Source organism: Rhinatrema bivittatum, chromosome 5 (genome assembly GCF_901001135.1).
Source record: "Rhinatrema bivittatum chromosome 5, aRhiBiv1.1, whole genome shotgun sequence".
Taxonomy (NCBI): Eukaryota; Metazoa; Chordata; class Amphibia; order Gymnophiona; family Rhinatrematidae; genus Rhinatrema; species Rhinatrema bivittatum.
In genome coordinates, this window is record NC_042619.1 from 65,089,768 (window position 1) to 65,103,283 (window position 13,516).

At 42.4% G+C, this 13,516-nt stretch overlaps 1 protein-coding gene across 1 annotated transcript in view; it reads right to left on the reverse strand.

Moving 5' to 3' along the window:
* The window catches only part of LOC115091994 (matrix metalloproteinase-20-like), an 85,070-nt gene that overhangs the window by 45,529 nt on the left and 26,025 nt on the right, over positions 1-13,516 (reverse strand). The window contains exons 4-6 of the mRNA XM_029602420.1: positions 10,764-10,895; positions 3,735-3,896; positions 1,811-1,922 (exon numbers count right to left, since the gene is read on the reverse strand). Of these exons, the coding sequence (XP_029458280.1) occupies positions 1,811-1,922; positions 3,735-3,896; positions 10,764-10,895 (406 nt within the window). The remainder of the gene's footprint in view (positions 1-1,810; positions 1,923-3,734; positions 3,897-10,763; positions 10,896-13,516) is intronic.

Consider the following 13,516-nt stretch of genomic DNA (forward strand, 5'->3'; position numbering starts at 1 on the left):
CCCACCCTCCCGACCCCCCCAAAAAAACATTTTTCAGCTACCTGGTGGTCCAGTGGGGGTCCTGGGAGTGATCTCACACTCCCGGGCCGTCGGCTGCCACTAATCAAAATGGCGCCGATGGCTCTTTGCCCTTACCACGTGACAGGGTATCCGTGCCATTGGCCGGCCCCTGTCACATGGTAGGAGCACTGGATGGCCCGCGCCATTTTTAAAGATGGCGCCAGCCATCCAGTGCTCCCTCCATGTGACAGGGGCCGGCCAATGGCACGGATACCCTGTCACATGGTAAGGGCAAAGGCTATCGGCGCCATTTTTATTTGTGGCAGCCAATGGCCCGAGAGCGGGAGATCGCTCTCGGGACCCCCACTGGACCACCAGGTACCTGTAAAATGTTTTTTGGGGGGTCGGGAGGGTGGGGGAAGCAAAGGGATTAGTTTTAAAGGGTCGGGGTGGGTTTTTTGTTTATCGGCTCGGGCGCAGCCGATAAACAAAACCGCGATTGGGCCCGATGAAAAAAACCCCACATGTGAATCGGAACCGGAATCTGAACCGATTCCAGTTCCGATTCACATCTCTAGTTTTTATGAAACACTTACATTTTCTAAAGGCCCTATTGGTGGATCTATGAATAGCCAAATGTGTGAAGTGAGATGGCAAGGTTATACCTACAAATTAAAGTATGGCTCTTCAAATGCTTAAACACATACTGCTAGGTTGTACTTCTGCTATTTCTTCACTTTTTCCTACTAATGAACCTCAGTTCTTATTGCCTACCCTCTTAAAGTATATTACTGTTTTTGACTTCACCACCTGCTCTGTGAGGGTGTTCCATGAATCCATCACTATTTCTGTGAAAAATATTTCCTGACATTGCTCCTGACTCTACCCCCTTAGATTCTTATATCATGACCCTTGTTCTGGAACTTCTTTTTCATTGATTATTAATACCTTTCAGGTATTTGAATGTACCTGGTCTCTCTCTTCTGTTTCTCTTCTCTAGAGTATACATATTTTGGGCCTTATGTTTCATCTCATAGAGCTTTTGGTGCAGACCCCACACTATTCTGGTAGGCCTTCTCTGGACTGCCTCCACTCTATGTCCTTCCATAGGCACAGCCTTTCTGATGAGTTAAAATCTCCCACCAGCTCTTCTCCCTTTATTCCCACTTTTTGAATGCCTTTAATCAGATTTCGGTCTAATTTTTCTGCCTGCATTAGAAGTCTGCAAATCACACCGATGTAGACAGATATTCCATCTCTCCTTTCTAAGACAGCCCATAGTGACTCCTCATTCCCCATATATCCTGCATTTCAGTTTCTTTGATATTATTTTTAACATAAAGACCTACCCTTCCCTCTTTTCTGCCCTCTCTGTCCTTCTTGAACGAATATAGCCTGGTATGGCTGTTACACATTCATGGGACTCATGGGACGCTGGAAAGCAGCAATATCTAGGTCTGCCTCCACCAGTAGGTGGAGGCAGACCTAGATATTGCTGTAGGGTTTGCAGATCTGGAATTTTATTGCCCAGACTATGAAAATTGGTGCTTACAGTTTTCCATCTATTTCTCCTTGCCTTGTGTACACTCCATAAAGCCTCATACCTGCTCCCCCATTGTTCAAGAGCAGCCTTTTGAGTTTTCCTCCACAATGTTCATTTGTTCTCTGGGGGTGACAGCCCAAATCAATTGGCTCCTCTCTGTCACCTATGATCTGAATATCTTACCTAGGATCTTTTTCCCTCTCACATAAAATCTGAAATTATGACATTCAGGGGATGTTTACAGTGTATGAAATGCGGAGATCTTACCCATCCTTGATGAAAAGAACACCACTTCCTATGGTTGTTGTTGCATCAAAAGATAATGAGGGGTCGCACTTCTGAGGAATGGTTACAGTGGCCATGTGCCTGGTTCGAGGACCTTAGAAAAATGAAACAGATTTGCTTCTTTTCATTGATTCAATGTCAAAATGAATCAGATTATGTGAGGAGAGAGGAAGTATTCAAATTCTGAAAAGCTTCATGAGCCCTGCGCGCGCTGCCTGTTCCCTCCAAGGCCGCTCCGATTTCGGAGCGGCCTCGGAGGAAACTTTCCTTCCACCCCCCCCACCTTGCCCTCCCTTCTCCTACCTAACCCACCCCCTGGCCCTATCTAAACCCTCCACCTACCTGTGTTTAAACGTTACGCCTGCCAGAAGGCTGCTGGCGCGTGATTCCCGAGCCCGGGACCGTTTCGGAAACCTCTGCCATGCCCCTGAAACACCCCCGGGCCAGCACGACGCCCCCCCCTGACACACACCCCTAGCGAAGCCCCGGGACTTATGCACGTCCTGGGGCTTGTGTGCGCCGCCGAGCCTATGCAAAATAGGCTCGGCGGTGCAGGGGAGTTTTAAAAAGGTTACACGCATAACTTATGCGCGTAACCCTTTTAAAATCCGACCCTGAGTCAATTAAAAATGCTAGTTAGCTCATTATTTTTTAATGCTTTAATCATCTCCTCTATAGATCCCCTGTATTTTTTAAGTAGTGATATTTAACAGGAGAATCACAAATAACCTTAAACTCACTGGATCTGATTGGTCTGTATTGACTTTGATGTCATAAATCACAGACCCTGAATGAACCAATCAGAGCTCATTTCCCATTTGATAAACATTTTGGGGTAGATTTTATAAATTTGTGCACACGAGTACTTTTGTTTGCGCACCAGGCACGAACAAGAGTATGCGGGATTTCAATAGATATGCGCACAGCCGCGCGTATCCATTAAAATCCGGGGTCGGCGTGCGCAAGGCTGCCCAAAATCGGCAGCCTGCGCGCACCGAGCCACGCAGCCTGTCTCGGTTCCCTCCAAGGCCGCTCCGAAATCGGAGTGGCCTCGGAGGGATCTTTCCTTCCGCCTCCCCCCACCTTTCCCTCCCTTCCCCTACCTAACCCACCCCCCCCGGCCCTATCTAAACCCCCCCCCACCTTTGTTGTATAATTTATGCCTGCTCGAAGCAGGCGTAACTTGCGCGTGTTGGGCCGGCCGCCGGCGCGTCAGGGTCAGGTCCGGGGGCTGGTCCAGAGGCCGTGGCCACGCCCCCGGAACGCCCCCGATGACACGCCGGCCACGGCACGCCCCCCTGACACGCCCCCTGGAACGCCCCCGATGACACATCGGCCGCGACACGCCCCCGGAATGCCCCCCCCCCAGGAAAGCCCCGGGACTTACGCGCGTCCCAGGGCTTGCACGCACCACCAAGCCTACTCAACATAGGCTCAGCGCGCAGGGGGAGTTTGGGCCAGGTTTTCGGGGGGTACACGCGTATCTTACATGCGTACCCCTTTGAAAATCTGGCCCTTTGTTCTGACTACTCACTTATGAAGTGAGAAAAAAATACTGCCCCTCACGTATCATGGAGAATAAAACTTTTCTGGGCTTCTTTCTGGTGCTAGATTCTAATGTACCTATGATTATCTTACCCTAAATTGTTATTTAGGGTAAGATAAAAATGAATATGTTGATATTAAATTAAGAATTTAGAGAAGCAGCATGCAAAATTAGCCTTTTGTATTAATAATAAATATAATTTTAATGGTTTCTGTGAAAAATGAGCACGTGCAGAAATAGGTATAAAACTACAAGATAGGAGGTATTTCCCTTCATTTGAAAAAAATAACATGAAATTAAGTTCTGTAATTGAGAATTTTTTAAAAATGATAGTAAAAAAAAAAAAGCTTGAATACACACCATACAATGACTGAATTCCTTTTAAATCATCAGGTGACAGCTGATATCCTTCAGGCTGGTAAAATTTATACTTGGGATACATCAGTGCATTTGGGTCTCTGGAATGTCCTAGTCCAAGAGCATGACCAAGTTCATGTGCAGCAACGTTGAACAAATCATACCCTGCCAAAAAAGTCCAACAAGTTAGCATCCAACTTGAAAGCATTGACTGTCTTCAGAATGCTCAAGAAAAGGGAGCTTGACATTTACTGCTTGTCTTATGGATGACATTTTATCTACTGTTAATATTCTGCCTGATAGCCAGAAAAGGAAATTCGGAAATGCACTCATAGTTTTATTTTCTTTTTAACATTCTTCGTTAGTTGGAGGGGTACCTCTGTTGTGAACTAGACTATAAAATGTCTCAAATCCTGGCATGATTTACTCAGGCTTTCTTCTTTGTTAAGCAAATACAATGAATAACAAATAAAATTTAAGAATTACTGTGCAACCGCGCCACAGAATTCCCCAAACACCACCTATTATTAAGGAAAGCAATTTTCTAAGCCAATTTTTTGTATAAGTAGTGATTTACTTAGGTAAACTGGCATGTTTGAAAATTGACCTCCTCAATCCAGTTAAAAGTACCCGTGGGCTTCCACAACACCGATACCTTTGACTAGGTTAAGAAAAGGTGTTTCTGGATGGCATTTAGGAGAAGGAAGTAACTGCTTGTGTAGATGAGATTTGAAAGTGACGTAATGTAAAGGATATGCAGTAAAAATCCCTAACATACTCTGCCACCATATGGGATATTTGAAAATTGCCCCACTGTTTCCAATAACTCTTTGGTGCATGACAATTGATTTATTTGCTGTATAATGTTACATGGCATTTTCAAAAGTGCTAAAAGTCTAAAGAAATTCCAAATTATGATCAAAATTAAAAACCTATTACTTTAAATTTTAAAAAGACAAGACATATATGCAGTTTTGAAGAGCCAGGGTTTCAGTTAAGGTTTAAACTCTTTAAACTACGCTCATACCTAATCCCCACCTCGAGTTACTAGGTGGGCCTATCCTAGGGATACAAATACCTATGTATGGGACATGCTATTATGGCCAGTCTCTCTCTCTCTCTCTCTCTCTCTCTCTCTCTCTCTCTCTCTCTCTCTCTCTCTCTCTCTCTCTCTCTCTCTCTCATTTGTAGTTGCAAATGCCTGTCCAGGATCTAAAAGGAGGTGTGAGACAATTGTTGAGTTTCATACAATATGTTGCTTGTGGAACTAGGCTGTCCAGACACTTTCGTGCAGTGCGATGATTCTTTGGTTGGTTTTATCGCACACCGCGAAGATATTTCGTGATTTGCGCAAATCTGATATCAAACCAGACTTTTTCTGTATCACAGAATTCTGGACTTCAGAGGGAGACACTTCACTGTTAAATTTATGTTGCCTGCAAGATTATACTTTTCATCACTTACCTTACACTCATTGTCGTGGAGGTGGGCTCATTATTTTTCATAAACTATCTCATACCTTTTCTTTACATCCCTCTGATTTATCACCTCCATTTGAAACCATGTTATTAACTTCTCATTCCTATGACCTATGTTTAGTTTACTGTCTCCCCAACCATTTATCTCACAACTGTTCCCCTTTGATTGAATATTTCTCAATCTTTCTTCTCCACCCTGAACGAACCGTTATAGCCGGAGATTTTAATTTACATGTCGATCAGACTCCTCTATCCCATGCTGCTGACCATTTTCTTAATGCGATGTCTGCGTGTGATTGTCATCACTATATTCATGCTTCAATCCACAGTGCAGGCCACACTCTGGACTTATTTTTCATTAACCCCTCATAACCCCTTGAACTAATCAACCTAACTAACTGGTCTGATCATCATTTAATTAATGCTACTATTAAACTTAACACTTCTTCTCTAACTCATCACTCACCTAATAATCATATTTAAAAAAAAACAAACATGTTGATCATGATACTTTCCAAGAAGAATTCATCCTGCTGTTATCGGATATGTCTGAATTAAACACTGATGACATGGTAAACACTTGGACTCAAGCTCTCACTACTACCGTGAATAAAATTGCTCCACTACAGAAATTTCCCATACCAGAACTACTTATGCTTAAATAAAAGAAAGCTTCGAAAACTTGAATGTATTTGGAAAAAGCATAGAACCCCATCCACTCTTGAATCATTCAATATAGAACTCACTTCCTACAGAACCGCTGTCAATTCAGCAAAAAAAGTATTTTACACTAAGTGCATTCAAGATGTGAATAATAATCCAAAGATGATATTTAATACAGTAAAATCCATTACAAATCAACATCTATACAGATCCAAATATCCTGACTCTAATACAACACATGAACTATGTAATTTGTTTGACAACCACTTTCAGTCCAAAAATCAGAAAATAATTTCCTTATTCCCTACAAACATTATTATTATCCCTTCCATTACCCCTGATCATCTCTAGGACACTTTTGAAACTGTGGCTAGCACCAAGATACTCCAAATTATATCTAAAATGAACCCCTCATCCTGCCCCCTCACACCCTGTCCAACTATTGTCTTCAAAGTTATCAAAGATAACATTGATCCTTATATTGCTTGTATCATAGATTCCTCTCTGTCGTCTGGTAGTTTACCAGAATCTCTAAAACTGCTGCTGTTACTCCCATACAAAAAAATCTTACTACTTCACACACTGACTAACAACTTTCAGCCTATTTCATCACTTCCATTTCTTTCAAAGATCATTAAATCTGTAGTAGCTACTTAGATGAACATGCAATACTTGATCTGTGTCAATTTGGGTTTCGTCCCCATCATAGTACTGAAACCCTGCTTCTATCTGTACTGTCATCATACATCGTGGATTTGATTCAGGTACCTCTTACGTCTCTATCTTTCTTAACCTATCAGCCACTTTTCATACCATCAATCATGATATCCTACTTTCCCGCCTCCATGATATTGTTCTTTCTGGTACTGTTTTAGCTTGGTTTAAATCCTACTTATCTAATCGTATTCAACAAATTCATATTAATTCTGTCACTTCTTCATGGTTTCCCCTTACCACAGGGGTTCCCCAAGGATCAGCTCTTTCTGCTGCTCTTTTCAATATCTATCTCACCCCCATTTGCCATCTATTCTCTACCTTAGGAATTTCCTACCATATTTTTGCTGATGACATACAGTTCTTCTTTCCTACTTGGCAAACTTGGCAATTTATGTTTCAGTTTATTTCTCTCTGTATGACTTCTATCAAGACCTAGTTATTTCACAATAAACTTTGTCTAAATCTTTCCAAAACTGAAATTATGATTCTTGGTAATAACATGCCTTCATCTATTACTATAGATAACATAACCATCAATATTTCAAAAAGTACGTAATCTTGGAATTACCTTAGATTCCAAGCTTGATATGCAAGCCCACATCAAAACAGTGGTAAAAAGCACCTTCTATAAATTACATCTACTCAAACATATTAAATCTTTATTTGACTCAATAGCTTTTTGAACTATCCTACAATCTTTACTACTTACCGGTCTTGAATACTGTAACTCTCTTAATCATGATTTACCTCCATCTTCTATCAGGCCCCTCCAGTTAGTTTAAAATGCTGCAGCTCACCTTTTAACTAATACCAGACTACAAATAGCACATTTCTTTGTTTAAATTGCACTGGTTGTCCATACAATGGAGGATCGAATACAAAATGTTATCTATTCTCCATAATCTCATTCTTAATAACAATAGTCTTTGGATCACTGCTATTTTACATTTCTACATCCCCTCATGAAATCTCAGGTCTAAAAACCAATTCTTCTTGCAAATCCCTTCCCGCAAGGCTACCATGCTTACAGTAACTCGAGACCACACGGAAACTATCTCGGTGTTTGTACATCCTATAACTGGCCGGTCTTTTAAACTATGTTCAGAGTCTGACTGTTTGACGAAAGGTGTTGTGTACATTGTCAAATGCCCTTGTCCACTACTCTATGTGGGCAAGACGACGCGCATGTTAAAGACCCGCATGATAGAACACTGCTCCAATATCCGCCTGCATAGAGAAGACGAGCCCCTGGTGTCTCATTGGTCTGAATGTGGCCATACCATCTCTGATCTCTCCTGACCAGGGCCGAATTGCACTCTTCTACTCTGATAGAATATTGCCGCATTCGTCGGATCCCTAGGGGACTTCGAATTCAAAAGGAACCAAGGCTCCATACCGACAACACCACCTTTCTCACCTGCTGGAATAAAATATTGAACAAGTGTTCACTGGATTTGATGGTCCTGATCATTGAAACTAATAAAGATCTTGTGGAACAGTTGAAAGTGGAGGTTTCACAAAAATTGGAGACCATCAAACATTCCACTACTATTGACTCTTTTGACCAGCAATTGGGTGAGTTCCAGGACAATTTATCTAAATTCCGCTCTGATTTGAAAGTGGTGAAATTTAGCAAATTTCAGCGGGACGCTACAGACTATCAGACTGGCTATGTTTATAAATGGATGAATCAAAAACCATCCAAGAAGGTGACCTTTGCCGAGGATTCATCCTCCTCAGGAGACTCTTCAGCCGAGGACTCCACGGCACAACGGCACCGGGGCGCCCCTCACCGGAACCGGCGAGGGGCGCCCCGGTGCCTGAGGCAGGCATAACTTGCGCACGCTGGCTGGCTGCCTGCGCACCATGTTCCAGTCCGGGGGATAGTCCGTAGGCCACGGCCACTCCCCCAGAACACCTGTGGGCCGGAACCAGGCCCGCGGCCCCGCCCCTGAACACCCCTTGATGATGCGCCGGCCGTGACACCCCCCCCCCCAGGAAGGCCCCGGGACTTACGCGCGTCCCGTGGCTTGCGCGCGCTGCCAAGCCGTGCAGGGGGTGGAAGGGGCAGCTTTTCGGGGGTTACGCGCGTATCTTACGCGCGTAACCCTTTGAAAATCTGCCCCTATATACTTATATAAAAATGAAAAAAAGGACATCTGGAAAGCTATGTATACTAATCCTCAAAACATGGGAAATAAAGTCCACGATCTAGAGACAGTCATGGAAGAAGCTGATTTGAATGTAGTAGCTGTCACAAAGACACAGAACATAGAAAATCATGACTGGGATATAGATAGAACAGGTTACAATATATTTAGGAAGGACCGGGTAGGAAGGAAGAGAGGAAGCATGGCACTATATACAAAAAATATTAAAGCAAAAGAATTCCAAAATTTACAAGTTTAGGAGGAGGTAGTGTGGGTTAATATGAAGAAAAGAAATGAGACATCTATTTATCTTGGTGTAATATACAGACCTCCATCACAGACAGAAAAAATGGATAGAGATTTAATGGAGAATATTCACAAAATTACTATGAAAGGGGAGGTAAAATTGCTAGAGGAGTGTAAAAGCCAGAAAGAACAGGAAGCACAGGGCTGCTGGGAAATGTAGTTTGGAGATCGTTGGCCAAGAATTATAGTACCTAAATATTATCTACTTTGAAGTAGTCGAAAGGTGGAATATAAATACAATAAATAAATAAAAAATTTTGTGTACCAATGTTTGGAATAAAGTTGTTTTACTGCAAGTGGGTGGTTCTGAGCAGTGTGCTTTAAAAATTGTCAGTGGGTCATGCAGAGCCTGTGACAGGCTACAATACTGCAGAGAAGAGATAAAGTTTGTATATTGGATATTCTAGTGTATCATGAATTAACTATGGCCCCATATATAGCATCAATTGTTATATCATGTTTTTTCTCAACTTCATCAGCTAAGAAAGTTTTTATAAAAATCAGATATGTCTACTCTTATTAATGCTTATATTACAAATTATTGGACTATTGCAATTCTTTGTTGATCGATCCATCAAAAAAATCTTTAGCAAAGTTGCAAGTAATACAAAATGCTGATGCTCAACTATTGTCAGACCGCCCATGGGACTGTATTTCTGCTATGTTATACACATTGCACGGGCTTCATATAGAATTCAGAAGTTAATTTAAACTTATCTCATTGGATTTTAAAATATTACATAACCAAATACCTCAATATTTGATGGACTGTTACCACTGATATCATCCCCTTAGGCAATTTCAATCTTTAGATGAAATTTCCTGATGTATTCCCTCAGCTACTATCACAAAACTGGTCTCTATAAGGAATAGGGTCTTTTCTTTTGTGACCTCAAAGCTATGGTGTTGTTTGGACTGGTCAATTAGGATTATACTCATGATTATTGTATATTTTGTAAATTGATAAAAATACTTTTGGCTGATGAGTTTCCAAAAATGAGTGAATGAAATCACTATTTCTTAAGTATGTGTGTGGATGCAATGCTATTTTTATGATATCTGGTATCCCAAGGAATGATAAACCAAGAACATGAGAGTTTCAAACATCACTTTCACTTAGCCCGTTATGCAAAAAAAAAACAAACAACCCCAAAACTTAGCTGAATAAGTTTAACTTATCTGGTTAAGTGGTGCTGCAGAATATCTGGCTACAGTCATCAGGCGCCACTTATCCAGATAAGTGACTAATCTAGCTAAACTCAGGCTAGGAATGAGTGGATCGAGGAGAAGTTGAGTTACCCGAATAAGTTATCCTGTTAACTCTGGTTGAGCTGTAGGGCTGTAGTAAAGTTAGCAGCATAAACAAATCGGGCTAACTTTAAGATAGCTGGGTATATTCAGTGGTGCTGCCATGCCACTGAATATCCCGACTAAGTTAGCTGGGTAAGTGTATCCTGATAATTTGCTGAGCCACACAACAGCTGAAAATGGACCCTAATGTGTTTTAGCTGAATGTGAAAATAAGTAGTTTTGCATGATACATTCCCTTGATAGGAATTATGTTACTTGATCAGGCATACATACATACATACATTTTTGTGCTTCCAATGTCTGTTTCCTGCATGGTGATATAATATCTGGAAGCAGAGTGCCAACTAAATGACTCCTTGTTTTTCCATACAGTAATAGTAAAGTAAATTCATTTCTAAAGAGCTTGCCTTTTTTGACATATCCCATGGTCCAAAATTCTTCTTCATCCAAGTGAACATCACCGCCTATACCTTCTCCTGGTTCATAGGCATGGCCCAGTATCCCACGAGGCCCATCAAATGGGAAGAAGTCTCCATGATCTGGTAGAAAAAATACAGAGATAGATTTCATCAATAAATGAGTGAATACAAGATCTACTCTCACTTTAGATGGAATTTTGTTTTGTATATTTTTGAAATTATTGAATTATGAATATACATGAAAGATGCACAAATGGGCAGTAACTAGGCTGGACACCTTGATGACTGGTGCCTCCACTCATATGTTTCAAGATTGTGCTAATTCGACCCCTTTTTGTATTAATAGTTTATTAAATCATGAATTTCCACTAATCATCTAGCTAAACCTAAACATTTTTATAGTTTTCTACTTTTTAAAGCTCTTCCTAATTAATGACTCCCACCATTGTACATCTAAAGAAAGCAGAGTGCTGCTGTCCTGACTTGTATCAGCATCTCTTTTAGGAATGACAGAAATGTGTGGCTATAGCATGAACAACTGAAGACTGGATTTAGAGAAAGACAATTTTAAAAGCAGGGGTCATCTCAGAATGAAAGACAAATAATTTTTGTTACAGAAATATATGAAAATATAAGAAATAGCATAAGACATAGGTGATTTAGAAAAAAGATCAAAAGATAATACAATAGCACAAAAAAAAAAGGCAAGTTGATATATGGTAGATTAAACCCAGCACGAACATATATGGATCTATGTACCAATGAGACCTATGTGTTAATGCAGGTATTAGCCATTGCCCATGAAACCACCTTGCAATATCCACATAGAGCAGGCATCCAATCATTTTTGCAGAGCCACTTACAAAGCAGCAAACAAGACCATCCCACATATACCCAGCCTTAAAGCCCTTATCCAGGGACAGCAAAGAAATGGACTGATTTAAATGAAACTCTGAGACTACCTTAGGCAAGAAGTATGGAACAGTATGCAACTGCAATGCCCCTAGAGTCACCCGAAGGAACAGCTCCCAGCAAGACAAGGCCTGCAATTCGGAAATATGACGTGCAGAACATATATCCAACAGTTACACTGTCTTCAGGGTCAATAAGTGCAAGGAAAGGCTATGCAGCAGTCAAAATATAGAGCTCAACTACAAAATCCAGCACCAGGTTAAGACTCCACAAAGGAACTGGCAACCACAAGACAGGCCGAAGATGCTTCACTCTCTTCAAGAAAATGGGCCACATTAGGATGGGATGATAAGGAGACACTACTTACCGTGCCTCTGAAACATGTAAGAGCCACAACATGAACCTTCAAGGAATTAAGAGCAAATCCTTTATACAACCCATCCTGCAAAAAATCCAGAATAGGTGGGATCTTAATTGAACGAGGAAGAACACCGCACTCCTTGCACCAGGCCTCAAACACTCGCCAAATCCATGCATATGCTATAAAAGTGGAGAACTTCTGAGCATAGAGTAAGGAGCAATCGCTGCAGAAGAATATCCACACTTCAACAGGTGAGCCCTCTAAAGAGCCAAACCATAAGACAGAATCGTGCTGGATCCTCACGAAGAACCGACCCCTGCTTCAACAGATCCATGTGCAGCGGATGATGAAGGGGATCCTTCACCAGGAGTCTCCACAAATCTGCATACCATGGATGCCTGGGCCAATCTGGAGCCACCAGGAGTACTAGTCCCCCTTGGATTTTGATTCTGCAAATGACCCTGCCTAGCAAGGGCCATGGAAGAAAGGCATAAAACAACTTGTCTTCTGCCCCAGACCTGAACGAGACCATCGATGCCCAGGGACTACAGATCTCTCTTGCAACTGAAGAATCGAGGATCCTTTGCATTGCAAGAAGTCACCAGCAGGTTTAGGGACAGAAGGCCCCAGCTATTCACTATCAGCTGAAACACCCCAGTGGACAACACCCATTCTCTGGGGTCCAGACTCTCCCTGCTGAGAAAGTCTGCTTATATATCATCTTTTCCTGCAAAGTGAGAGGCCGAGATCATCTGAAGATGTCCTTCCTCCCATTCCAAATGTTGCGTCCGTCGGTCTCAGATGGCTTTGACCTCTGTGCCTCACCTTTCTTCCTTCTCTCTTCTCAAGCCTTGGGAAGATGGCTGCTGCTGTGTCTTCATGCCGCTCCCTCTGGTGTCCCCGGATCGGCAAAGGCGACGGTGTTTGCCATGATTTTCCTGAAGGCTTCCTAGGGTGCACGCGTGCACGCAAACCACATCTTTATCCACATCATGGCGGAAACCTTGGGGGTGTCCCCTCCGAGTGACTTCATCACATCCTGGTATTTAGCCTGCCCTTCATTTGCTAACAAACCGAGTTAGCAAGGATTGGATTGCCTCCAGTCTAAGCTGCTCTGCCACTTCCCAGCTGCCGCAGGAAGCTCTCTCTGTCCTTCGGGGTATTTCTTCACTAACCTGGGTACCCACTCCTCTGGGGCTTTTCTGCTTTATTTCAGGTACCTATCTTGGGATACCGGGTACGCGCTCCTTGAGGGCCTGCAGATTTCTATAGGCAAGTGGAGCTGAACCAAATAGTCCTGAGCCTGCGGGTTCCAATGAGATAGCAGTGAACGCTGAAGAGGACACATATACACCCTTGCCCATGGCACCACTTCCAGGGTTGCTGTCATCAAACCAAGCACCTGTAGATAGCTTCACACCATCGGACAGATAGTGTTCACCAACTGACGCACCTGAGACATCAACTT